Raw genomic sequence first — 27,155 nt, forward strand, 5'->3', positions numbered from 1 at the left:
AAATCACCGAGGTCAAAGTTGTGATTATGTTGGTGGCTTTCTGAGTGTTCATGTTCTAAAAGCTCTGGTAGTTTCTGTCACTTGACCAAGCAGAAAATTTTGGGAAGCAGAAAAATGTGTCAAGATTCACATTTGGATTAATGAGGGGTGCAGATAAAAATGGATGCGTTTGGAAAAATGAAAGTATCATTCCTTAGAGGTGGTGTAGAATGCACTCAGTGCATGCAGACAGGAGAGTCCCTTCCATGGGATAAAGATTCCTTTCAGTTGAAGAAGCAGTGGCATGGATGTGGAATTTCTTTCAGAATAAACCCTATTATCCCTTTGTTCAAACTGAGTGTGAGGCTCAGCCTCACTGTGTTGACACCCAAGGCAGATCTTTTTGATGTCTCTTTCTGCTTTCTATAGGTTTTTCATTTGCAGTCAAATAGATCACATAAAATGTATTTATTATGAAAAACAGGAACAATATGTTGTGTTGTCACTAAAAGGATGCAAGGCCTTTGTTGGAACAAAGCATCCTAACAGGCATTGAATTGTGCATTTTAATTCTTTTCATCTAATTAAAGTTGTACTTGCTTTTCAATTAAATTAGGTATGAGGGTATATATCTATTTTAATTAAATATATGTATTTCTTTATATTCAAATAGATGTCAACAGTCACATTTTGAAGTAGATAGGGTACACATGAGCATATAAATAATGTGTGTTTCTGCACACTGTGGATCATTGGTTACAAAAGAAACTGGATCAAGTATTTTAATTTTATTTAGCAGCAGACTTCACTGGCAGGTTCCCATCAGTGACAAAGGGACTGGGACAGTGCAAACTTGAACCCATTTATTTCATTTAAAATGTATTTGCTCTGTCACATGTCTCACATCAAATTATAAACCAAGTCCTTCTCACCTCATAACTCCTTTGCTTGATTCCTTCTCCGTATCTTTTAATCCCGTACTGGTAAAGTGATTTAGCAAAGGCTGCATCTGTTTTCTCTTGTTACCTGATAACTTCTTAATGAGGACTAACAGCTTATGTGAGAGCAAGGTCATTAGCCCTAATGGATGGAGGGGACAGCTGATATGGCATGGGAAAGGTTAAAGATTACCCCAGAAGTTTTTGCAAATATACACAACAGCGCAGGGCAGTAAGTGCTGTAATGGTTGTGCCCTGATATTTCTGAGCTAATGGCCTTGGCCACGTCTCTGCACACCTCTGCCTCTGCAGCCCCCACGCCGTCACTGCCTTCTGGAGAGCTGTCAATTTATGGTTGGTGCTTTGCCATCCCATTGCTCTCATTATAAATATTAAAGATATTTTCTAAAACAGGCCAGTTACAGTTTTTAGCCTTCTCCCCTGCCCAGGTGTTTTGCCATGTAGCATTTACTGCTTTCTCCTCCCTGCTTTATGAACTGAGAACGAATCATTTTCTAGGATTTTAGCTATTGGCCAAAAAACTGCCTTGTCAGTTTTTGCCAGGAGAGCTGGAATGCATCCCTGTGATGGCACTGGGGCTATTTTAGGTTTATTCCTCAGCTGTCAATATCTGCTTTATGTTACCTCTCCCAGCCTCCTGAGTTCACCACTGCTAAAACCCGTTTTATTCTCCTCTGCCGTAGCCGGGTATAAAAAGAAATAACAAGAAACAAATGGCAGGATATTACTAAAGACTTTAAACCCCCAAAGCCATTGCTGTGCTAAAGGCCTGGCTCGATTTTAAGTGGAAGTATCTCCATTAGCAGTAATGGGGTGAGTCCATCAGCAGAGGCATCTCAGAGGTTAATCAGCCTTCCTGGCTGGCCATGGCCATCGATACCGTGTGGCGCCTGCTGCTGTTGGCCCTTCAGAGGCTTTCCTGACAGCACACTAACAGACTTTGTGTAAGTCATTGCCCATGAATTATTAAAACAAACGTTTGGCTGCTAATTGATGAACACTAATGTGTTTTCTAATCACTGCAGTTTGAGATTTTAGCACTAAACAAAGCAGTTGCAATTGATTTGTGGCTGCTTCTTGGTTTCAGCCTGGGATCTGGACATTTTTTTCCTTTTCAATTTAGCAGGCAGCTTAGCTTGTCTTTTTAGTTAAGAATTGGCTTGTTACAGTGTCATTCCATTCTGATCTCTTTTGCTATTTTTTATTTATATTGCATAATAAATCTGCTCAATTCTTTACAGGCAAATAAGGCACAGTCCTTGGTTCAAGGAGAAAATATTTAAAGTTGTAGTTGGGCTTGTTTATCTTTCAGTCTGCATCTCTCCTACTGTGTCCACTCTCCCTCTTTCTCCAAATAAAATAAAGCAAAATAAAAATAATCTTCAGCATCTTTAGCTGCTAAAAACTGGTGCAGTGAATGTGTTTTCAAACCCCTGTCTGGGAAACATGCAGAGCCTGGAAAGTCCCATCCCTTGTGCTGGGACGTGCCTGGGAGTTCCAGGACCTCGAGGGTGGCATTTTTAATTTTCCTGGATTTGAGTCTCATATTTTGTTTTAATGTTTAATTATTGAGTAAAAAAATGAGTGTGTCAAATGTAGCAAAAGACAAATTCTTGGTCTCTTGCACTGTGCAGAAGACAAAGCTCTGTGAGCTTTAGGGGCTGTTTGTATTTTGTGTGAGCAGTGCCCTCCTCACACCCATCGCGGCCTCGTCTTTGATCCTTCTGAGCATGCATGCTATGGGAGTAACTAAAATCAAAGTTAAAAAACCCCCCAGCCCTGGAATACTTAAAGTACAAATACTTTAATTATTTGAACATTAAAATACTTCTTCTTTCAATAATGCTTTGGCATAATTGACTTCCAAGAGAAAGGTGAATTCTTCCATTTGCCAGGACTCCAGATTTTTCCAAGCTGTTTTGTTGCAGCCTTTTGCAGCTGATACCCCACTCCTAAAAAAAAATCCACTTCCAGAAGGAATCTGAGCTGCAGCCACAGCACAGCCCTCAACACCATTTGAAGGAGTTTTTTTTCCCTTTTTTTTTGCAGACAATAAAGACTGGGCTGACCATGGTGGGGAAGGTGGTGACCCAGCTGACGGGGACGCTGCCGTCGGGAGCCACCGAGGAGGAAATCCTGGCTCACAGCAACCTGCGCAGGAGTCCCCTGGTGCCCGGCATTGTCACCATCATCGACACCGAGACGGTGGCAGAGGGACAGGTACCAGTGTGCCCGCAGCCAGAGCCTGCATGGCCACCCCAGTCCCAGGGAAATCCTTCCTGTGCTGATGGGAGTGAAGAATAAAGCGGAGTTTGGCCGGGGCGGGAGTTTACAGACAGCACAGAGCTGGGATAAAATCCTGTTGGGGACTGAAATGCAGCCAAAATATATATTGTCCTTGCAGCTTATTTATGTGACAAGATCTTTGACAAGATCAAGTGTGAAGTGTCACATTTTGTCTCCCTAACACTTGTTCCTAATTGACATTGATTGATGCTGATCAGTGGAAGTGGAGATGGAGTCTAATGATATTTATTAATACAGAACGGGGCTGGAATGTGGGCTTCTTTGGGAATGGGGGAATTTTTGAATTCCAGGCGAAAAAAATGATGGGAGAAGTTGGGTGTGAAGTGTAAAAGTTATAATTTTCTGTAAATCCCAAATGCAGCGGAGCACAATGCTGTTTGTGAGGCATTTGCACTATTTTATAATAAGAGTAAATTTACTGTATATACCAATACACAGTGCAGTGTATCAGGAAGAATCATTTGTTACAAACTCCACACCACTATCAGACAATTTTTAACTTGCTGGATTTTCCTGTCTTTATGGCAGGGAAGATATCCATGTCTTTTTTTGTTTGTTTCTACCCCTCATTTAAGTTTAAAGTGGCTGGTCCTGGATTCAGTGTTTATGCAGAACTCCCACACAGTTCATTATTCTGTAACTAGTCTGTGAGAATTTTTTTCTCATGGTCACATTTATTGAATTTAAAGCAAAAAAAACCTTCAGTTTTTTCCTTGTTTTCCCCTATCTTTATGAAGCCCGTTGCAGGTAAGTTAGTGAGGTATTAAGGACACATCAGAAGTCAAATCTTTAGCCAAGTTATTTTATTTTTTTTTCTTGACAGGAAAATAAAATCTTTTACTTGAAAAAAACAAAACAAAACAAAGAAAAACTTTGTTATGGTCGTTCCCTGAGAATTAATTTTGGAAGTATTTAGCCAAGGAATGTTGCATTGAAAGGGAATTGTTCATAAAACACTATAGACATTTTCTTCCAAAACTGAAATAAAGAAGATAATGGAAAAAAGAATTTAGGATCTTATAGTCAGGTTTTAAAATAATTCTGGGATTTGTTTTTGTTTCCAGGAAAAAAAATAATTTCTTGGCTCTTCATATGCTATAAGGAAAGAAAAAAAAAAGACAAATTTGGCTTCATAAATTTCTGATGAAGCTGTTTAATGTGGCCATTATTTCTGCTGGTCGCTGTCTGTGCTTTGATTCTTCTGCATAGGCCTAGGGGGAAAAAAATGATAGATCTTAGGTTTTTAAGGCTTGTTATATATGATTTAGAGGTTTTATGAACCTGTCCTCTGACCCTAACAATAGTAGGGAGCTATCAAAGCCTAAAGGGCACTCCAGGAGAGGAGCTGTAAAAATGATAACGTTTGTCTTGTCCAAAGCCTGGTGCTCTAACATAAATAAGCCATCAGCTCTAGGAAAATAAGTTCTGTCTTGAACCTCTAGGAAGTTGGGTATCCTAATTGTGTATATTGCATTTATATTTTGTGATCTGAAGTTTTTAAATGCTGTTATTATAAATTATATAATTTATTTCCAGTGCTGCAATTTGCTTTCAGAATTATATTTATTTCCAGGAAAAAAGAAAATAACTTTTCTTCTGCCTTGTTAGATTTTCGTGGTGCAGGAGATTTTTTAAACAATTATTTCTTACTGAAATGTCCCTCTGGCAAAAAGAAAGCCGATTCAAAATAAAGAAATGCACTTTGTGCATGGTTATCCCACACTGCCAGTCCAGAACCTTCTCCTGTCAGGGGTGTCCTGGGTGCTCCTGGGGCTCTGAGCCTTCTCCTGTGCCCCCAGCTCTGGCTGCAGTGGCAGTGGCAGTTTTTGTGGGCTTTTGTGGGGTTTTGTGCAGCTGGGAGCTGGTGGATGCTGCTTTTGGCAGGGATCTTGGTGTGCCCCAGGAGCCGGCAGGGCTGTGGTGCTGAGCGCTGGCAGGAGGATTCCTGCAGGGAATTCCTGTTGCTGCAGGCTGCCTGGGTTTGGGGCAGCATTCAGGGAGGTGTTTCAGCACAGGGGACAAAAATGTCCCTGAGCTCAGGGTGGCTGCCCTGGGCTGCAGCTCCTCGTGCCCACAATTTTGGATTTTGTTTTACTCTCCTGTGGAAGATCTGGGAGCGGTGACCTGAGCTCCATCCCCCCTTTGGCTGAGATGGAGGGGTGCTGGGGCAGGCTGCTGATGCCAAGTCCTGTAAAACCCTCTGCTTTAGGGTCACTGCCTGTTTTCAGGGGTTTTCCTGGAGTTGTTGCTTTATAGAATCACAGATTCACAGAATCAGCACATTTAGAAAAGACCTGCAGGATCATCAAGTCCAGCCTGACTGAATCCTGCCATTCCCATGAAACCAAATTGCCAAATTTGCTCATTTTTTGAATTCTCCCAGGGATGGGGACTCCACTTTCCTGTGGGGGAGCTCCTGTTCAGTGCTGAACCACTCTCAGTGAAAGGATTTTTCCTTGTTTTATCCCCCCAGTTTTCAGGTCCATGAAAAGAAGAGTTCTGAGTGGAATCAACAAACCTTCCCTGCTGGTTTGAGGTGCCTGCTCTGGGATGCCCATGGCTGTGCCCACCAGGCTCTTCCTCCTCTCACTGAGAAACCCTGAATTTCAAAATCCAACCAAATATTTTCTGGGCTAAATGAGCACTGGGAAAGCCCTGAATCCCATTCAGCAGGGGCTGGTGTGTGCTCACACGGGTTCCAGCCTTGTCACAGCTGAGGGCAGTTCCAGAAGCAGGGAGGAATTCTCTTCCTATCATCAGTGCCCTCCTCATGTGAAATAAATACCTCCCCTCCTTCAGGTCAGTAAAGATTTCTATCACCTGCACAACCTGACTAAGAATTTGGGTGTTGCAGTGAAAGATCTATTTTCCAAGTAATAAAATATGCCTGTACGATAAGATACAGAAAAAAAAAATAAAGCTCTGTTTTAAAAAGTGAAAGAAAATGGAAGAGAGCAATAAATCTAAGGCAGGCAAATACATCATTTTGGAGGAGAAATAAGAACTTTTTTTTGAGTGGGGAAGCTTTTTTTTTTTTTACATAATTGTGTCTAAAGTCTTGCAATTTAATGATCCCATTACTTTTTCAGTTATTTCAAGCACAGCACACAGGTTCTAAAGATGGACTGAGCTGCTCTGTGGCTGTGTACAAATATAACAATTTCTGTGCCAGGAGGATGATGAAGGGACATGTTTTGGGCACAAACCAGGAGGACTAACTATAATTGTCACTAATTTTTAATAATTTCTCCCATTTCAAAGTCATGAAATATGAGGGATGTGAGAGGGAGCTCGATGTGTCTCATTCACTGCCCTGTGCTGCCATGGCAGAGGCTGAAATGCAAACTCACCACAGAGAAATCCACAATTTAAGAGCAAAGAACTCTCCTAATGTAATCTTGCAGGATTAAATCTGCAGGGAAAGTATTTTTAATAAACCTTATGAATGTAGACACTGTAGTAAACTCTCATCCCCAGCAGTTGTTTATGTGATAGCTCCTACTTTCAGAATTGGTGCTACTTTAAGAAAATTTGAATTATGAGGTAATTAAATAAATGCAGAGGAATGCAGAATTATTGACATTGGCTGTCAGGAGATATTTGTAAAAGGAATAAAAATAATTATCGAGATGCCCAAGTAACTTTGTGGTAAACCAAAATATGTTAACAAGGTTGTGTGCTTGTTTAAACTTCCTTCTAATGAAGTGTTAGCAAACTTTTCAGTTAGATGGAAGGACTATTTATTTGAATCCCTTAATTAGTTGAAATGGATAAACCTAAAGCTGTACAGATGTCTTCTTTTTCAGTAATTGGAATTAAACGTGTAAGACTTTATTGGCTTGGGTTTGAAAGAAAAATTATTTTCTTTCGACCTTTGTTTCTGTATTCTTAATTAATTCATCCACTGGGCCACCCACGTGCAGGTTGTAATAATGACCTTGCTCAAAAGTCACCAGTTTTGGGGCAGAATGTAAATCTGTTCAACATCCAGCACTTGGCTGACAGAGGAAGATGTGGCCAGTTCAAAACCCAAAACTGGGCTTGTGCTTGTGGAATCTCCCCGTGCAGCTCATCCACAGCTCAGCAATATTGGAGGCAATATTTGCAAAACAGCTCAGCAAAATAAGATAACATGTTGATCTGTTTATGTTTGAAAATGTGATCAGGGCTTTTCTTTTTTTTCCTGTTCCCTGTTAACTTTTTATTGCATTAAAGAGGAATTTTCAGGAAAAAAGCAGCCACAGTTTCCAAAGTTCATTTTCATTTGGTGAGGAGCTGATGGCAATTGAACCAAATCAAGATGCTTATCAGGAGCAGGAATTGTTGTGAAATTTTGGTCTGAAGCAAAAAGAAGCTCAGAGAGTGAAGCATATTCAATAATAAAACTTTAAGTAGAGCCATAATTCCACTGGTCATTAACACCAGGGCTTTTATTTTCGGAGCAGCTTTGGCAAAGGCTGATGTGATGTCCTGATGCTCAGAGATTTGGCCTCAATTTTCTTCACTTTTTATATCTCCATGTATTACAGAAGAATTCTTTTTATATATAAATATAAAAAGAGCAACAGGATTCCCTCAGAGCATAATACTGTCTGCCTCACTTTTATTAAAGGAGATCTGGTTTTTGTCAAGAAGACATTTTTGTCTCAGATAAATGGTTCAGGCTGAGCGTGAGGCTGGTTTGAGTTTATGCTGGATTCTATTAAAAGGAGTGCAGTAGTTAATGCCACAGATCTATCACTTTTAGCCCCTTTCCACTGAAGTTTGACCTTGGCTGTAACTTGGGGGAGGCTCTTTGGGAATCAAACTCCAGCTCTTTAAAGCATTGGGGATCTCAAGTGTACAGCAAATATTTGTTATACAATATTCATATTTCTAATTATTGCCAAACCTATTGGTTTTTATGATGATGGGATTACTCTTTTCTTAATTGTATTAAGAGTAGGAGCTGCTTGATTAGATTTGGGTCCATTTTTATTTGTGTTACTTTCATGTTTTATTTAAAAACATGTCTCCACTGGGATAAGTGGTGTAATTTGCCTTTAAAGATTAAAATAATTAAAGTCATAATTACGAGTGGCTTCTGCTCAGCAGAACAGAAAATACCACAGAGGAAGGAAAATATGGCACAGGAGGAAAAGGCTCTGGCTGCAGTTCTGCCCTGCCCTGGCAGCAAACACTGCTGGGGTGGTAAATGCACCACTGCCCTCTGTGCTTTGTCTCCTCTTTTAGGGTGAGATAAAGATGATTTGATGAATCTTTGATAAATTTATTTAATAAATCTTTGATAATACAGAGTTCTGCTGTAATAGAGCTGCTTTAGGAGCTGGTTTGGCTCAGCACACCCAGCCACGGGCCCTTTGGCTGGGCAGGCTTGGGGAAAATCCTGTTGCACTCTTGGTAAAATATTTTTGGGCATCAGGAGCAGCTGAGAGCTCGTTCAGGAGGAGCCTTGGTAGAGAATCCTCAGTGTTGGTCTCGTGCTGGGAGCTCTGCAAGGAGGATCCTGCTGGAGCTCTGTGGTCACCAGAGCCATGCTGGGAATTCTGAACCTTTCACAGTGAGAGGCTCTGGAAGGTTTTTTAGCAGAGTGGTGAGAGGCCACTACCTTGGAGAGGGGAGCCTGTTTGGGAGGAAAAAAATTCCAGCCCTGGGATTCCTGTGGGCTCTGCAGGCTCTGGGAGGGAGAATGAGCTGCTTCCCTTGAGCTCTCTGACAGCCCTGGGGGTGTTATTAGGGAAATTGTCCCTCTGCTTGGATCTCCAGGAAAAATTCCCAACTCTGCTGTTTGCAGGGGCACTGAAGCCTCCCCTGGCTGGAGGAGCTGGTTTGATGTTCCTAAAGCACCGGGTGATGTATCAGCATCGTTTTGATTTCCTGAAGTTCTGTGAAAAGGGAAATCATGCTGGCATTTAAAGCTGTGCAAGCTCTGAACTGGGGTGGGAACCAGGCTTTGCTTTGGTGGCATCTTTGTGAGGGACATTTGGTTGATGTTGCAGTTGAGTCAAATTTTTTCCTCCTTTCTTTGTAGTGTTGGAAATGTAGAAAGTGATATTTGTTATCCCCAAGTGCGGTGCAGAAAAGCAGGGGAGGACCTGACAAGTCCTGAAGATTTCAGTAGATTGGTGATTTAAAAAAGCACTTTTCTCTGTTCCTAAAGGATTTATTTTTCCTGCTGATTTTAAGAAGAGGAAGAATATTTTTTCATCTTTCCATGCACAAGCAAGTGTTGTTTCCTTGTGTGTTCCCAAAGCCAGTTCTGTCCTTTCTGACACAGGCAGTGACACACACCAGGTGCTGAGAAAGGAGCCCTGAGTGTTGCATTCAATTTTTGAGTGGTGAAGGTTCTTTTATGGTTGGTATTTTTGGCTTTTATTTTGCTGTACTTGGTTAGTACGGGGGATGAACATACCTGAATTGGAATCTGCAAAGGCCAGTTTGCTATAGCAGAAAATCAGCTTTTATAGTGAAAGGGGGAGATAAAGGGAGATTTCCATGGGTCAGTAAATGGGATTTTCCCTCTGCAGTGTTTGTCCCCTGACCTGGGCTGTGTTCTGTCCCCAGGTGCTGGTGAGCGAGGACTCGGACAGCGATGGCATCGTGGCCCATTTCCCTGCCCATGAGAAGCCCATTTGCTGCATGGCCTTCAACCCCAGTGGTAAGAGATGCCTCTGCTTTGGGATGGATGTAAACAAGGCAGGAAATGCCATGGGAATGTGTCCCCTGGCTGGTCCCACTGGGACACTGCAGGTGACCTGCTCTGTGGAATGTTGGATGTGTAATTTGTCTTTTCTGGAAATTTCAAATTGGTCTTTTCTGGAAATTTCAAACTCTTTTACTGTGGTAAGAGAGAGGAGATTCAGTCCCTCTTGCACTGCTGAGGAATTCCTGCCATCACATGGTTGTGATCCTCAGGTATCCAGAGGATCAGCACATGGGTTAAATTGTAGTCCTCCATGAGTACAGAAATAAAATCGTTTCACTGGTTTTTAAAGTAACTTATTATTTGTTGGCTAATGAAGAGTGTGTGATCTTACCCTCTCTCCTGAGTGAAATCAACTAAAATCTGAAAATACTTGTAAGAAACTCCTCTGAAGTACCTGTTTGTCTCCTTCCTCTTTATAAATGAGCAGTCACTGTGGGCAGCAGGTGCAGCTAGAAACCTTGTGTATTAATTGATCTTATTAATCTGACAATTAACATTTCATTATCTGCAGATAAATAATGTTCTGACTGACTGCAGCAGCACTCAGGGAAATGGTCAGGGAATCAACAGCTTCCAGTGCCTAAATTAACAATTTCTAAGATGTAGCAAATGCCATGAAGATCAGGAGGGTGAAGTCACATTTCAGAGAATAAAACTAAATGTCTGTCATTTATGTTTTCACTTTTGCTGACCAGTTGGTGTCATTCTGACACCCCATCTGTTGTGTCAGAACTCTTTAACAGTGCAGTGCAGTTCACTGGGATTTTGTGACAGAAAAGCTGCATTCTCATCTGCCTGGATTTTCTTGGAAGGGGATTTTTCAGGGAGCTCTGTGCAGTGAACTGAGAATCCTCAGTTCCAGAACAGTCATTTTGCTTTGTGCTCTGGAAGAAGGATGATACCTAAAGTGGAGCAATGCTAATTAAATGAAATAAAGAAATGAAATAAATACAGCTGCTTAAATTAGAATGGTGAATAGATATTAATTAAATGCCTCCTTAAGAGAGTTTCTAGGATTGTGTAATTCAAAGGGCAGCAGAATGTTTATGCAAAACCAAATTAGCTTGTTATTTTTCAAAAGGAAGGATATTTTTTTCTTCTCTTATGATCAAATTCTTTGGTTTGCTCAGGTTCTGGGATGACAATAACTTAGAGAGTGACACTTAGATCAAATGGTGTTTAATGGCACAACACTTCTTTAAGTGATGTTATTTTTGGCTGTGTGAGATTTGCAGGAGGGATGGGGACAAACCAGCAGAGAACTCTTCCTCCAGTGAGAGCAGCACTTAGCCCAGGATTGTGAGCTCTTTATTTAACATCAAGGCAGGATTTTGTTTGAAGCCAGGGCTGTAACATCATCCCAGCTCATTCTCCAGTGGTCATTGGCAATCAGGCTGAGCCCATTACAGAGAACAAAACAAGAGGTGCCTTTTGATTCTGTCCTTGGCTGCCTGCTCTGAAACCCCACTTTTACTCCTAATTCCAGGCAGTGACCAGCACACAGTGCCTGCAGAGCTGTGCTGGCCAGGCAAACAGGGAGCACTGCTCTGATTCACTGAGAATTTTGCTTTCTGGTGCTGATAAACCCCTCAATGCCACCGTGTCTCAGCACAGGAGCTGCACAGGTGCTCAGGCCTGAGTTTTGGGAGGATCCCTTTGTAGGTTTTTATTGTGTTCAAAACGAGCAGAATCCTCCCTTCATTTGGACAGATCAGAGGTATAAAGGCCTTTATGAACTGTGATAATGAAAACCAACTTGTGTGTAAATGATCCACATCTCTCCATACTACAGGAATTGGTTTTTGTGCTTTTGAGAGTAGTTTTAAAGTCTGCTGAGCTGCAGCTTTATTTCAGTCAATTGTCTTTAGTTTTATTTGTGCTAAAGCTGGGTTGCTAAATACATTGTTGGCTACACTTGGGCAAGTTCTCCACAGCCAGTGGACAATCTGTTCTTTTAGCCCATGAAGTTTCTTCCTGCTGCCCCTGCAGAGGACAGGAAGGGCCAGATCCCCTGGGCTCCCCAGGGAAGGTGTTTTGGGCACAAGGCCTCAAGGGTGCTATGTGGGGATAAGTGGAATGTGAAAACTTGTAGAGATGTTATTTTCACAATTTATAGATGAAATAAAGTATAGAGAAATCAGCCCTAAATTTTAGATATGATCAATAATTCTGGAGCCTTGGTGTTCAAGTGTTGAGTTTGGGGTTGGAGGATGTCAGGACATTTCCTGCTCTTCCTCTGGAGTTCCACTTTCCCTGGGAGCCTCAAGTGATGCAGACCAATAATGACTGATTTGGAAGCTGGGCTGAGCTGCTGAGCCCACCAGAGCAGGGGATTGTGCTGGGATCCCAGTTCCTGTGGGAATTCCTGCTGTGGTCAGTGCAGAGCCTGAGCTGGACTTGGCCTCGTGGGCTCCAGGTGGGATTTCCAGAAGCATCCATACAAACATCTCCATCCCCTGCATCTGCTTTGGGAGGCAAGTGAAGTGTAGAAGTTTTCATGTTTGTTCAAAGGTTGTTTCAATCATTCACTCCTGGTTTTGGAAGGTTTGGGCCTCGTTTCCTTGTCAGGCTGCACTGCCAAGAACTGTGTGTACAACAAACCCTGTGGGCAGCCTGCAAAGATGAGAATTATCCCCTTGGATTTTTTAGGGCTTCTGCTTCAACTTCCAGTTTGTTAAGGCAAGTGAGTAGCCCTAGAGCCTCTGAAAAGGACATTTTGTGACCTAAGCTTCCTGGTGGTCTTCTCCTGGGACAGCTTTGCCCAGTAAAAGCTTTTTTCTACACTCAAATGTACCATGGAGGGATTTTCCAGCTGCAGGACTCGATCCTGGCTTCTCACCCTTCTAGAGGGAGCAAAAGACACAATATTTTTCCATAAAAGCCCTTAAAACAAACTGAAAATACAATGATTAAAACACTTCTGTAGCTATAGCTTAATCCACGCCCAGTTTGGGAGTAGGACCAGATTTTAAATCAATGGGATGGAGCAGGTCCATCCCAATTTTAGTGTCAAAGAGGAAAGTTTTCAAATAAGATTCTCAATTAGTAAACAGCTGGAAAATGGTGCTGGTTTATAAATATCTGGGGTTTTTTTCTTTTAAGTGTGGTAAATAAATGATCCACTTTCCAGAAGTGTTGCTCCTGCCAGCTTGGCAGCTGAGAGCTGTGAAGTGCAAGACATTGAAAATTTAAAATAATTACGCTTCCTTGGCTACAAAAGAGATTTTCCACCCATTAATAACAAGAAAATTAATGTTGGGCCAGCAGTAAAACAGATTAAACTGTGTCCCCCTTGAGATGCCTGACTGCACCTTTAACAGACCTGAAATTGCTCTGATTATTTTAATGTTCTGTATTGAAATGTGACAGTGGCCTTGAGTTAATAGTTAAAGAGGGTGAAATTGGAACATCTCTGCACAAGTTTTTTCCCATTGATCAGAGAAAGTGGGCAGGAAAACACTTCTGGAGAGTCAATCAAGCTGTAATTATTTAATGACAGAAGAATTCTTCAGTTTTTCTGTTCATTTTCTTCTGGTTTTCAACTTGAATTATTGCCTTGGAAGACAAATATGTTAAAATTAAGGCAGTTTGGTGAGTTGCAGTTACAAATGTTGTGTCCCTCTGTCCTGTGTCACCAAAAGGAGGAATCTTTCATGATTGATGGCTTGATCAAGAATTGCATTTTGGGTTGGTTGTGAAGGAAGAGCTGTAGCCATGGATTATTTTAGGAGTTAAAGGAGTCATAGGGAGTTATTTATTCACAAAATAATATTTTATTTTGCTTGTCTTTCTTTTGACTTCTTGGGATTTTTTAAATATTTACATTAAATCTTTACGCGCTTGCGTTTATTTTGCGGTGAATTTTGCTAAAATCAGAATTTCATCATTTAGTTGAGGTTTTTTTGAGACCCAGTTTTGTAACTGCAGCACAGGGTCCACTTGGGAGTACCCAGGGTCCACTTGGGAGTACCCAGGGGTTGAGCAGCTCTGATGTTTGGCTGTATTTTCACTTGCCTGGGACAGGGGTTGAGTGGGTATAAATAACGCCGCTCTTTTGGCTCCAGATGCCTCAGAAAACCATGGGCCAGGTAAACTTTGTCACATGAATGCAATTGCTCAGCCCAGGGAGCTCAGTGGAACAGGAATCCTGTCCCAGGAGCCTGTGGAAGGTGGCAATGCCAGGAGAAATCCATATGGACAGAAGCAGGAGTGGCTCTAGGTCACTGTGGCTCCCTGAGCGCTCTGAGCTGTAATTTGGGAGCCTCCAAAGCTCAGTACCAGCCTTGTGTGGGATCCCAGGTCAGAGTTCCAAACTGAAGTGTGAGAGTTCATGTTTCTAATCACTTTTTGGGCAGGCAGTGAGCTGGTGCAGTGGCTGGACTGGTCTCTCTGTGGCTGGGCATGGAAATCTGAGGGTTGCATTCCTAAATCTTCCCATGGATCCACGTTTCCTCCCCACAGATGTGTGCCTGATTCCCAGCACTTGTGCCCTTGGTGTTTTGAACAGAAATCCAAGACAGCTTGAAGGTGTTGAATCCTCCAGTGAGTGCTGGCAGAGTGACACAGTTTGGGGAGGTGGAAAACCCTCTGGAAACTCAAGGGAAGCTCCTGGTGAAGCTCCAGGCCTGGGGACCTCATTTATATGCACGCAATCAGCAGCTCTGTAATTAGGGAGGTGTTACAGAGAGGATGTGGCCGGGCTGCCCAGCTCTCCCAGCGCTCTCTAATTTGCCCTGGGGCTGCCAGGGGCTCAGCACTCGGTGTCCCATCAGTGTCCCATCAGCAGCTCCAGTGCCAGCCTCGGGCCAAGGCTCAGCAGGCCGAGGGGAGGAAGCTCTCAGATAAACACGGCGCAGCCTCGGCTCCCATCGCTCCCCTTCCGCTTCCAGGCCCTATAATTAGCAGCCTTTCTTTTCCTTGTATTCCCAGTTGACGCAAATGCTTTTTGTGGCTTGGCACCTCATTTAGGGCGTGGGCTTAGTTTATGGCCAGGCCAGAGTCTGGTTTAGTCTTCTGATACTGCATAAATAGCTCTTAAGCCACAGTCTACATCTGTACTAGTTTTTCCTTTTATGCATATATTCCTCGTGTTTTTATTTCTGTCCTGAAAGAAGCTGATTGTTTCCCCAAACAGAATGCAGGAAAAGTAGGAAGCTGTAAATTAGGGCAGGTAAAACAAAGCTTTGCTAGTTTTTTTTCCCCATCTAGGATATCTGTTCCTTTGAAACTGGATTTTAATCATCCCTGTGGATTTAAAACAACCACACAGTAAAACAGTCATTAATTTAATCTGGCTGCACCCTCGTACTGTGGATAAGCAAAATCAGAATTTTTGCAATGAGATATATACTAAATGAAGTCTGGTTTACACATAAATTTCCACTGGGTCCAGTGTATGCAAGACTTCCAATGGATTTCAGCTGTTATCTGTTAAACAGGGATTAATGTCAGTTGGAAAAATAAGCAGGAAATCCTCAAGAATTATTCACTTTTCATCTCTGATTATTCACCCATAAAGTCCCTCATAAGAGAAAATGTTCAGACTGAACTTAGCATGGCTTTAACCTGTATTTCCTTCTAAACAACTTTTTGGGAAAACTGTCACAAGGCCTCTTCAGCAGCTTGAGTTGAAGTTTCCTGCACTTGAAAGTGAAAGTGAGGTAGGACCAGGATTCTGGTTTGTGTTTCTCCGCTGGGATTAGGAATTCCTGCTGGGATGCTGCAGGGAGATGGAGAGAGAAACAAAATGGCTGAGCCGTGATAATGGAAAACTGGGATTCTTCAGTGTGAAGTAATGAGAGCTGGAAAATCCCACCACAAACCCCAGCCCAGTGTTCTGAAACATGGGTGATTTATTGTTTGAATAACAGGGGCGAGGAAGAGATTTCAAAATGCTGTTTTATAAATACACGTTCTTTCCCATCTGTGGTGTTGTGCTTGGGACCTCCGTGTTGATACAAGTCCTGCCAGAATATATTTGTACTTCAAATGCAAATGTGGGTGTGAAAGGGCCTCCTTTAAGTTACTGAAAAAGAGTCTCTAATACAAGTGAAGGGCCTGTTTTCCCTGGGCTTTCATCTAATAAATGCATTTATTCCAAATGGGACAGGCAGCCGGAGTTTAGATTAGACACAAACTGCCAAATCAGATACCACTCATCTTTCTATTTTAAAGTCGATTTCTTTCCAGCCACAAATGTATTATCTTTCACCTCTGTACTCCTTCAAGCTAGCAAAAACAAAGAAAAGAAACCCCAAACCAGACCTAGAAAATCCAAAGGCAAAGCACACATGGAACCAAGAGCTGGGAGCATCATCTGGAGCTGCTCAGAGCTGCAGGTAGATGGGTGAATGTCACAGCCGTGGCTCTTGGGATCCAGGGCGTCACTGAAGGAGCAAACAGGGACCACCACGGGTTCTGGGGGCTCGTGTGCCACAGGTGTTGGTGTTTGTGCCCAGAGTGAGCCCTGCTCTGCCTGAAGAGAGCACTGTAGGGTTGGGCAGGAGCCTGTGAGGAGCAGGGGGATGATGACACCCTGCCTGCAGTGCCCACAGACACCTGGAAACCAGATCCTGCTGAGCTGAGCAGCCCTGGACTGCATGGACAACAAGGATGGTGATCCTGTGTTTTCACTGGCTTGGGATTATTGCACAGTGTTTTGTCTCCAGTTCCAGACAGATTTTTGGCAGATTTAGGGGGTTTTTTACCATCTTCCGTGCACCATGCTGTGCACTGGGATCCACAGGAAGAACGCTCTGCTGGGATCTCTGGGTGCACTCAGCCCTGGGTCTGTATTTATAAAAACTTCTCAAACCTTGGGGGAGGAAAAAACATCTGTTTACAGAGCTTGTCTGTTTGGTATTCAAAGAAGTCTTAGGGATCCATCTCTTCCAGCTTCTCCTCCAAAGGTCCTTTCCATCAGGAATAAGAGAGAGCACGAAAGGACCCAAAGCACCTCCATGTCTGTATAAAGCTGTCTAATGCATGAGGAGAGACAAGCATGGGAATAGAGAAGATAAATTCTGACTGGGTTGAATTAGATCTTTTGGAATATCCTCACTCCAGTAACAGCAGCAGCCTGATTCCAGCACACAAACCCCTCTCTGCTTCCAGCTTTCTCTGCTGGAAATGCTATATATTATTGAGGACCGCACACTTCACTAGAGGGGAAGTGTAGTTTGTGATGTTGCAGAACAGAATTAATGCAAATTGTGTGCATAATCCCACACGAAAGGCTTGGCTGCCTCGCACCGGAGCAACTTGAGCTGTATTTCCTATCAACACAGTCACTACAAATCAAGGAAATTGCCAGTTAAGCCAACATTAACATCCAGACCAACCTCAGCTCACATGCCTTACCGCCCAAACATAATACCCCAGCGCTCTCCTGGATTTCTCAGCTCCATAACAAACTCCCTTTCATTTCTAGCACTCGGGGCCGGAGGAACAGCCGGGAACAGTAAAAGTGTGTCTGCTGGAGGGAATCTTGCTGAGCTCAGACGTGAGCTGCTGCGAGCTGCAGGAAATGCCTGGGTGCAGCGTGGGTGGCCGGGCCGGGCCCGGCCCTGCCAGCCTCAGTGGTCAAGCTGAGGGGAAGCTTGGAGGCAGTTTTGTCTCCGAGAGTAATTTGGATTTTGTACCTTGCTGCTGGTGGGCCTCAGCATCTTGGAATTGCGTGTTTGCCTGCACAGGATCCTTCTTTCAGAGGTTTTGGAGAAGCTGAGGGTGCCCTGTTGGTGCCACGCAGGCTCTGAGGGTGCTGCCCTGGGAGGGGTTTCAGGACATTGGACCCACAGGGCCAAGCCTTCAGCCTCTGAGGCCAAAGGAATTTTTCTTTCTGGGCCTAAAAGACCAGGAAGAAAAGACAGAAATTTTTCTGCCTGGGCCTAAAGGACCCAATCTCTTGGATTCCAGCATTGCCACAGAGGGAAAACACTCAGGATACCAAGCCAGTGATGAAATGGTGTCCCATAGAAAAGCTAATCACAATTAATTTTTACTCTGCTGCCTGGCATGCTTTTTACAGTTTAATACTAGAATTTTCCAAGTGTCATAAGGTAGGAAATCAGTGGTAATGTGTGAGAGGTTTCAAATGTGTGCTGTTGGTATCTGGGGCAGCAGAGGGAAAAGCAGTTTCTGGTATCACCTGTAAATAAATGAAGGCAATGGATACTCATTTATGGCAGAAATAAGATAACCATGTATCCTCTGAATAAGTGTGATGTAAAACATGGGGATTAAGTTCTCTTCCTGCAGGATAAAAGATTTCAGTTGTGCTTTATGTGGAAAAATGTTGCAACAGACCTGAGTGGGAATTCCTGGTTTTTCTTTAATAGACGGGTACCTTGAAAATTATTTAGAATGTCACTATTAAACTGCTAAAATCACTTTGTACTTGTTAACTAAATGTCAGAGGGCTACTTTGGGTGATAACCTATTAAATTTCATGAATAACAGAAAAATAAATCTGTGGTTTGTCACTGTAATTGTAAGTTCTGCCATAATGCTGTGTTTTCATTATATCTACAAAAATACTTGATTTTTTGTACCAATTGGTATAAATTTATGGCAAATTGACTTCAAGTATCTTTGTAAAAAACTGGGTTATGGTGTAGGCTGAGACATTGTGGGATAAAAAAGTAAATAGCAAATTAAGTTACTGTGGTTCTGCTGATCTAATTGAATTATTTCAGTACCTCCACCAGTGACCTGTTTTCAATGAACCTGGTACCTCATTTAGTGTTTCATTTGAAAGCTCTCAACTGTGCTTTTCACCAATAAATCAGACAGTTTCTTTCATTTATAAGGAAGATGCTTCTTCAGGATTGTTTTGGTGTGGGCTGTTTTGGCTGGATTTCGATAATCTCTTCTTCCAAAAATTGTTATTGTGGAGACATCAATCTTTTTTAGACTGGCTCTTGCCCAGGGAAGAGCATTTTGGGGTTTTGCTGTAACATTCATCACTTCAATGCTTCATATTGGTCACACAGTTCTCAAATTTAGTTGGAATATTCAGATTTTTCAGATGTTTTTATAGATTTGTGTTGTAATACTATCTTAATATATTAATACTTAAGTAGTAGTACTGTGAATATGATTGCAGTTGAAGTCCTGATTTATTTTTATGAGGTGAATCCCTTTCAATTCAGTAATTTTTGTGTTTTCTTCTGTTTCCAAACCCCAAATGTAAGCCACACTCAGTGTTTTTTAGACATTCGCTTTAAGCCTCTTTTGCAGTGATTAATCTTTTGCGCTTCTGTGTTTCTGTTTTTTCTTTTTTTACCCAGGGATGTTGCTGGTCACCACTGACACATTAGGCCACGATTTCCATGTTTTCCAAATCCTGACACATCCTTGGTCATCATCACAAAGTGCCGTCCATCACTTGTACACACTTCACAGGGGAGAGACCGAAGCCAAAGTAAGTGAAACTGTGCTGAGGAATAATCCCCAGGCACCTTATACATTCTGTGTATGTTGGCACTTTAATGTTTGTTTCAGCACACAAAGAGCCTTTCTTGTGCTCCAGCCACAGAAGGGATAAGAGCAGAGCGTTTAACCTGGACAATAATAAATTCTTGCCCTTTGCAATGAGGTGCTGTCAGATTTATTCAGATCTGGCACTGCCTCCAAAGAGCCCCGATTATTGGCTGTGTTTGCACTTAACCTTTTCTCATGTAACATGTTCAACATTTGTCTCGTGCCCGTGAAGGAACTGTCAGCGTTTGCCTGACTCTGGTGGTAAAAGCCACAGACAGACAATTAAAGAGTTGAAAGGAAGAGTTAATCAAAAGGCTGTGATTAGCTTTTCTTGGCACTGTGAGGGAACCTGCAGAGACTCCCCAGTTTAACTTCCCTGTTGCAAAATCCCCCTGTGAGAGATGGAGGGCTAAGTTAGGATATTATCCAAGGGTGGAGAAGTCTGGAATTGTGTTTTAAGCAGTGCTCAGTGAAGTGATTTGCTGTGAGGTGGGGAACAGGGATCTGCTCTCACTGGCAGGGCTGTGCCTGTGGCAGAGCCACGTTCTGCTCGAGTCCTTTGTGGCAGAGCCTCACCTTTGGAGCATGAGGAAGTGCTGAGGAACCTGCTTTAAATACAGGAATAAAAATGTCACCACAGGGTAGGGAATGAGTGTTGCACTTGCTGATGCAATTACACACGGGAAGCACAGACCTGTGGCAGCCTGGCAGATGTAAAGCACAGTGACAGGGACAGCCTGGGGCTCTGTGATTGTGACCCTGGAACTGGGAGCTTTGGCTGCTTCTGGGACCTGATTGCAGTTCCTTCAATTTTTTTTTTTTCCTTGGGAGTTGAGCAGTTTCTCTCAAGTTTCTCACCATACCTTTGTAACAAGTGGAATGTGGAAGCTTTATTGAATGTAGCAGTGGTTGATCAAGTTTTGTTCTGGGTGAATTTACATTTCTGTAGTTTAAATACTCTAAAGCTTTCCTGCTGCCATTCTGGAAAAGTGGAATTGCTGTTACAGGCAATGGTTTACAGAAGAAGGAATAACCAATCTGGAAAGTGAGAGGAAATTGGGAAAAACTGTTCATTTGGGATAATATATACAGTTCTAACAAGTAGTTTTTATACATATTACAAAGAGCAGTGAGAGCTGTGTGTATACACATACTCTGCCATCTACTTGGGCACGTTCTATAAGGTGTTTAATGTTTTAGAGTTATTTTTGTTCTCCCTTCACACAAAGACTCAATATTGAAACCCAAAGCACAGGACTTCAGTCATGAGGAACAAAGATGTTCTTCTGGTTTTTACAGCTGATAAATTTGTTTTCAAGGCACACATTGGAAACCAAACAGAACATGTTTTAGAGAAGAAACCCTTATTGATACATGTTTTTTTGGGATATAGTATTAGCATCTCTGTGAAAGCATTGCATTAAAATTCTCAGAATCAACATAGTAAAATTTTTTCCTAGTTTGCCACACAGTTTTCATTTGGGATGTGAACAGTATAGCTTTTGGAATGGCATAAAATGGAGAAAATTCTTACCAGTCTGAGGTGTGTTGGTGGATTTCACAGCTCCCTGGATAATTAAACAATATTGCATTGGTACCCGTGATTCTCAACACACATGGTTTGAAATATTTATATAATATGAGGGATTGTTTCACTTTTCTTCTTTTGGAATAACAGCACTTGTAGCTGTTCAATGAGAAGAGAGTTTGCTGGTGCTGCTCTTTTGTTGTGTGAATTTCATGTATGAGGAGCATTAGACAAGAATTTTGGAGACTGTTCAATGTAAAACTCTCAGTGCAGCTCACACTGGGAGCCTCTGTACCTCCTATCTGGTTAGAACAGTATTTATACATTTGCTACCAAACCTTTTTCCTTTTTTCTTTTTTTTCCCCTCTGGTTTAAACCTAACTGTGAATCAAGGCCAATGGTCTTAAAGGTCACCTTCTGTACTGGAGCTATAAAAAGTTCTAATTTGTGTTGATGGACATGAGTGATTATCAGTGTCAGAATTTGTTTAGCCAGTACCCATTATAAATTGTTTAAACATCATCATTATGGCCTCGTTATTTGTGGGATTTTAATGTCCCTCTGAAATCAGCTCTGCTTTTGTATGTGAGATTTTGGCTGACAGAGCTTCACCCCATTTTTCCCAAAATCTCCTTTTTGTGACTCAGATGAGGATGGGGTGGGAGGGAAGGTGGGCCTCTGCCTCAGAAGGGATTTGTGAAGACAGTGACCATGGCAGAAGGTGAAGTGCTCAGATAATTCACTGAGGCCCAAGGTGACAGTGTTCCAAGTCACTGTTCTGCAAACACAGACAGGAGTACCTGTTTGGTTGTACCAGATCTTTCAGCTTTTGAGTGCCACTTGTGCTCTAGATTTTATTGTTTTTTTTCCCTTAAGAGGACAAAGAGCAGCCCTGAATAACACCAGGAAGGTCCATTGCAAGGGCTGGCTGTATTTGACTGAGCCAGAGCTGAACCTCTCAGAGGATCTGTGCTTGCACAGTTCAGCTGCAAAGAGGAGAAATGTGCTCGTGTATGTGCTGCACATTTGGGTTAAGGATACATCTGCTTGTCCTCCAGCTCCTGCATTGTGAGGCAACACTTACTGCACTCAGGTTTTTACCCAAGAGCATTCTGGAAGGTTTTTAATGAAGTCATAGCATGTTCTGAACTGAGGAAGCTCATTTACTTGCAGATGAAAGTTAGCCTGTCACCTGATGATCCTTTCTCTTTGATCTGAAATTGTAAACAGCAAAAGCAAAATCCCTGCAAACAGCATTATCTCAGCCTAGGACAAATAAACGCAACGATAGCATCAGCTGGCTGCTGGCCAGCTCCTCTGTAATCCTGTACTCTGTCAGACTCCTGCTATTCCCACTCCCAAACTGCAGCTACAACTGACTTCAGCTGGAGCAGGTAAACAGGGAATGATAAAAACATTCCAGCCTGGTTGCTGATGGGAGGCTTTTCCAGGGAATGCACGAATGTTTCAGTGAAGTGATTGCACAGAGACTGCTCAAGGTTGTGTCACAGCCTGTGCCCAGGTACTGAAACATTGGAGCAACTTCCTGGTCTTGGATGTGAATCTTCATGGCTGTGAGAAATTCCTTCCTGTCTGTGACATGTTCGTAGTTGCAGTTATTGAAATAGACTCTGTAAAACTAGGAAGACTTTGTTATTTCTAGGAAAGAAGCTGGGGATGGGCTTGAAATAATCAGGATTGGGTTTGGGAAGTTGATCAGTGTCAGATGAGAGCTGCCAAGAAGAAGCTGCTGCAGTCAGAAGTGGCTTGGCTGCCCTGGGGAGCTGGAGCCCTGAGCAGCATTTCCAGGCTCAGTCATTGATAGAGAGCTCAGCTCTGGCTAAAGGCCCCACGTGGATCTCCCTGTGCCCACATTCTGCCCTTGCTTTTACACAGAACTGAAATCAGTGTTGAGGACTTAGGGAGACACAGTTGGGTCTGTGTGGGTCTGATAAATCATATTGTGTAGACCATGATTTTATTATTTTTTCATTTATGTTTGTTGCTACATCATTTCCTTAATTTTCTCAGCCAAAAAAATTCACATACAGACCAGTTTTCTAATTTATTTTGACCCTTACCTCCTCGGGACTGCTGCTCTTTCTCATTGCTTAATGATACTGGTTTGTTCTTTCTGCCATCTCCCTGCACAGCATAATTCAATACTTGAGTCCTGTGCTTCAAATCAGGGTGTTTTTTCTCTGTGACACAGCACAGTGATCATGAGCAGGTCACGTTTCTGTTGCAGCACTGCTGGTCCCACTCTCCAGGTTTAATTAAATGCAGTAAAATGCACAAGAATATACAGATTGCACCTGGTGTAACTCCACACAACTGACAGAGGGGTGGTAAGAAGGAAGAAAAGAGTGCTAGGAAGATCAAAATGTGGTTTATTTCTGATCATTACTATTGAAATCCAGGGTTCAGCATTGTGAGGTTGGTTTTCTGTTCTGTGATTTACCTGGACACAGTCCTGGGCCAGGTGCTCTGGGCTGACCCTGTTTGAGCAGGGAGCTTGGACCAGATGAGCTTCTGTGGCCCCTTCCAACCCAGCCCATCCTGTGATTCTGTGGTTCAGAAATTATTTTCTGATCTGTACAGTATTGAAAGCTGATCCTCAGTGGGGCTGTTGACATGTGCTGTGTCCTTGGAGGACTCTGTATATTAAATTACCTGACTGTGTCACTCAGGGCAGGCTCTGAGTGCTAGCTACATTTTAATTCAGTTTTCTGGAGGATTTTACATCATAATGTTCAAAACATGGGGAAATAGAGAAGTGGAAGTTACAAAGAAGCACAGAAGAGTAATTGGAGGGAAGCAGGAGAAGGCAGGAAGCACACTGGCTTTTTGGAGGATGTCCAGAGGAGGCCACCAAAATGTTTAGAGGGCTGGAGCCCCTCTCATACGAGGAAAGGCTTAAGAGAATTGGGATTGTTCAGCCTGGAAAAGAGGAGGCTCTGGAGTGGTGCATTTGTGGCTTTCCAGTACCTGAAGGGAGCCTGCAAGAAAGATGGAGAGTCTAGGACTGAAAAGAATTTGCAAACATCTTATGGGTTCCCAAATTAAACAAAATCTCAGGTCTGTAATTCCCTTTGCTGGCCCAGACAGAAGAGGATAGATAAAATTTTAAAATACAGACGTGAGTATTAAATGTGACGTTGACCTTGAGCTATAGAATAAACTTTGCATCGTGAGAGATCTGCTGTACTTTGTACTTTATTAACATATATCTGTAAACACTATGGGGTCTTGATTGATCTTTGGTATCTAAACATTACATCATAATTAACAACAAATCCAGAAATATATTATAAATACATGAAATAATAGTACATTAACCTAAAGAACAGCAATAAACTGCAACGCTTAGCATAAACTTGAAAACCACTAATGGGCCACTGTGCAGTTTGTTTATACTGTGAGCAGTCGAGAACTCGGCGTAATGTACAGGAACGTGGTGAGGAACAGCACAGCCCAGGCATAATTTATAGGGCTTTATTCATGGACACAGCTGATTTTTGAAGTTGTTTCTGAGACTGCCACGATGAGCATTGTCCTTTCAGCCTGGTCCATGCCTTCTTCCAGTTCTCCTGGAGAGCTCTGGGCTCCTTTGCGTTGCACAGATGGGTCTGTGCTGGTTTGGTGTGAGCGTGTTTAATTCATGCCCTTGGAATTGGAAATGTTCTCTGAATCAGCTCCCTGGACTCCTGTGGTTCTGCTGCTCCTCCTGGATCTGTGGAAGGCAAACGAGGCTGTTTGAGACCAGTGAGCAATAGGTGAATCACGTGGAACATCAGCTTCCAAAATACTCTGCCCCTGCTGAGCAGGGTCTCATAGCTCTGTTCCTGTAAATCTTTATTCATTGCACACTCTGCTGTCAATGCTTTTTTCCATGTTATTCCTGAGCATGAGAACCCTTCTGCCTTTGTGGTTTCAGCCATGTTTCAGGCAGCCATGGCCACGATGCCCGCTCTGACTGCAGCCAGCGTTTGAGCACTTTTTGGGATTACGGAGTTCCACACTTTCTTCCTGTAGATCAGGAATACTTTTTTCTGTGTAATGTTTACACTGAGGAAAAAGAAAACATCCTGTAGTGATTGTTTCCCAGTTTCTTGGCTGGGGTTGTCATTTGCCAGGGTTGTTGTGTGTAGTTTTTGAAAGAACATAACCCTCAGGGTGCCAACTGGAAACAGAGCACTAAAGTAGAAACACACAGTTCTGTTGCATGCTACAGTGAGATGGAATTTCTTCTCTGTCATCTCATAGTTCTGGTGTAACTGAGAGTGGCAGTTTCTACACAGTTCATATGTTTGGTTTTGACCAGGAGAATTTGCCACTTTACCAGCAAGTACTGAAATACTCTTGGTGCCATCGTTTTTCCTGACTCCACAGCCTTTGGAAGTTTTTGGAGCCCTTATTAATCCCTGTGGGGTCTCTAATCCCCTCTGAGCAATCAGTTAGGGTGAAACACTTTGTAAGCCAGCTCAGAGCTCCGAGTGCTGCACTGTAGGTGTTCAGAGCTGAATCCTGGAAGTGCCAAAGCTGTCAGCTTTGGGGAGCTCTCTGAGCTGCCTCCTTTGGGGATGTCACCAGGGCTGAAAGGAGCAGGTGTGCAGCGCTGGTTTTAGTGGATCTTGGTAATGTTGATGAAGCATTTTGTGTAGTGACAGTCTGTCAGTCAAATATCTTGTCACAAGTCACCAGACTTAAATCCTTTTTTTATCTCCGAGGCTTCAGGCTCAGTTGGAAACTTGCACTTTGGTGAATACTTTGCTGCTTTTGTCTGGAATAGCTGGAGTGCATTTCTGGAATATTTGTCAAGATTTTATCAGTGTTTACTCCAATTTGAGTACCTAGTGCATTGTAAAACTGGCTTCAGTGAAATCTTAAAGAATTTTATTTAGCTTATGCTGTTTAATAATACAATGAAAACTAATCCTTTCTCTATATGTTTGTTTGCCGTGCTAAATCCCACTTATGTCCATGGTTCCTTTTAGTCAGCTTTTACCTTTAAAAACATTTTTGGAAGAATTGTTTCAGGACTTTTTTTCTCTATGATAAATCATTTTAACTTCAACTACTTGTTTTCTTGAGTTGTCTGCCAGGACGGGCTTGGAAACAAACTTTAATCTCTCTTTTAAAGCATTCCTTCAGGAACAAGAATTTGCTTTCCATCAAAGCGTTGTGTAAAGCACACTTGAAAGAGAATTAAATCCTTCTGGACTTCGTATCTGAGATCTATGCAAGGAGTAACCCTAGTGGAAAATGTTTAACTGTATTTTTATATTTGCTTCAAAACTGACCATTTTAAGCTAAAATAAGACTTGTGCCAGTATTGGTCAAAATCAGGCCCAGTGGTGAGATCTCTCTCTTTTGTTCTCATCCCTCCCTTTTCCCGTTTTTGGGCAATCTCTGAAGATTAAACAAGCAAATACAAAACATGCAATTGAAACAATTTCCCAGCTCTTTTTAGAACAAAATTCTGTTTGAAAACTACATCAAGATCTTGTGGCTTTGTCATAATGGTTTGTCGTCATAATCTCAGAATATTTTGAAAAGTACACAAAATTTGGAACTGTGAATTACAGTTGTATATACCAAATACTTAGTCCATTGATAAATGCACCAAAATTCAAGTTATTGCTCAAATGTGAGGGAGTTTTTTCCCATTTCCAGTTCAGATTGTGTTTGAGACACGGCCCCTGTGTTGGAGGTGAGTACCTTGGTGGCTTCATTCCCCTGTCAACCCTTTTTTCCAGGTCCAGGATATCTCCTTCAGCCACGACTGCCGCTGGGTGGTGGTCAGCACGCTCCGAGGCACTTCCCACGTGTTCCCCATCAACCCCTACGGAGGCCAGCCCTGTGTCAGGACCCACATGTCCCCACGCGTGGTCAATCGCATGAGCCGCTTCCAGAAGAGCGCGGGGCTGGAGGAGATCGAGCAGGAGCTGACGTCCAAGCAGGGCGGGCGCTGCAGCCCCGTGCCCGGCCTGTCCAGCAGCCCCTCTGGCTCACCTCTCCATGGTAAATCCTCTTCCTTCCTTTCTCTCTGCTATCAGCATAATAGGGATTTCATAAAATGCTGTAGATAGCGTGCAAAAATACGTGGTGTAAGCAGATAGTGCAGGAACGAGCCAGGGTGGAAACGCTTCGGAAAAATCAGTTCTAGTTTTGCAGTTTGCTTTAAGAATTGATG

General features: G+C 42.6%; 1 protein-coding gene across 13 annotated transcripts in view; it reads left to right on the forward strand.

The window, feature by feature from the left end:
* BCAS3 (BCAS3 microtubule associated cell migration factor) overlaps positions 1-27,155 on the forward strand; it is a 299,661-nt gene that overhangs the window by 52,264 nt on the left and 220,242 nt on the right. For all 13 annotated transcript variants that reach the window (XR_011682444.1, XM_071448221.1, XM_071448225.1 and 10 more), the window contains exons 12-15: positions 2,988-3,158; positions 9,810-9,903; positions 19,239-19,372; positions 26,719-26,983. Coding sequence is in view for 12 of the 13 variants with exons in the window: in XM_071448221.1 (XP_071304322.1) it covers positions 2,988-3,158; positions 9,810-9,903; positions 19,239-19,372; positions 26,719-26,983 (664 nt within the window). In the remaining variant the exon portion in view is untranslated. The remainder of the gene's footprint in view (positions 1-2,987; positions 3,159-9,809; positions 9,904-19,238; positions 19,373-26,718; positions 26,984-27,155) is intronic.

The sequence above is a fragment of the Agelaius tricolor genome, unplaced genomic scaffold (genome assembly GCF_023055355.1).
Source record: "Agelaius tricolor isolate 1412-34295 unplaced genomic scaffold, bAgeTri1.0.p SCAF_25, whole genome shotgun sequence".
NCBI classification, from domain to species: domain Eukaryota; kingdom Metazoa; phylum Chordata; class Aves; order Passeriformes; family Icteridae; genus Agelaius; species Agelaius tricolor.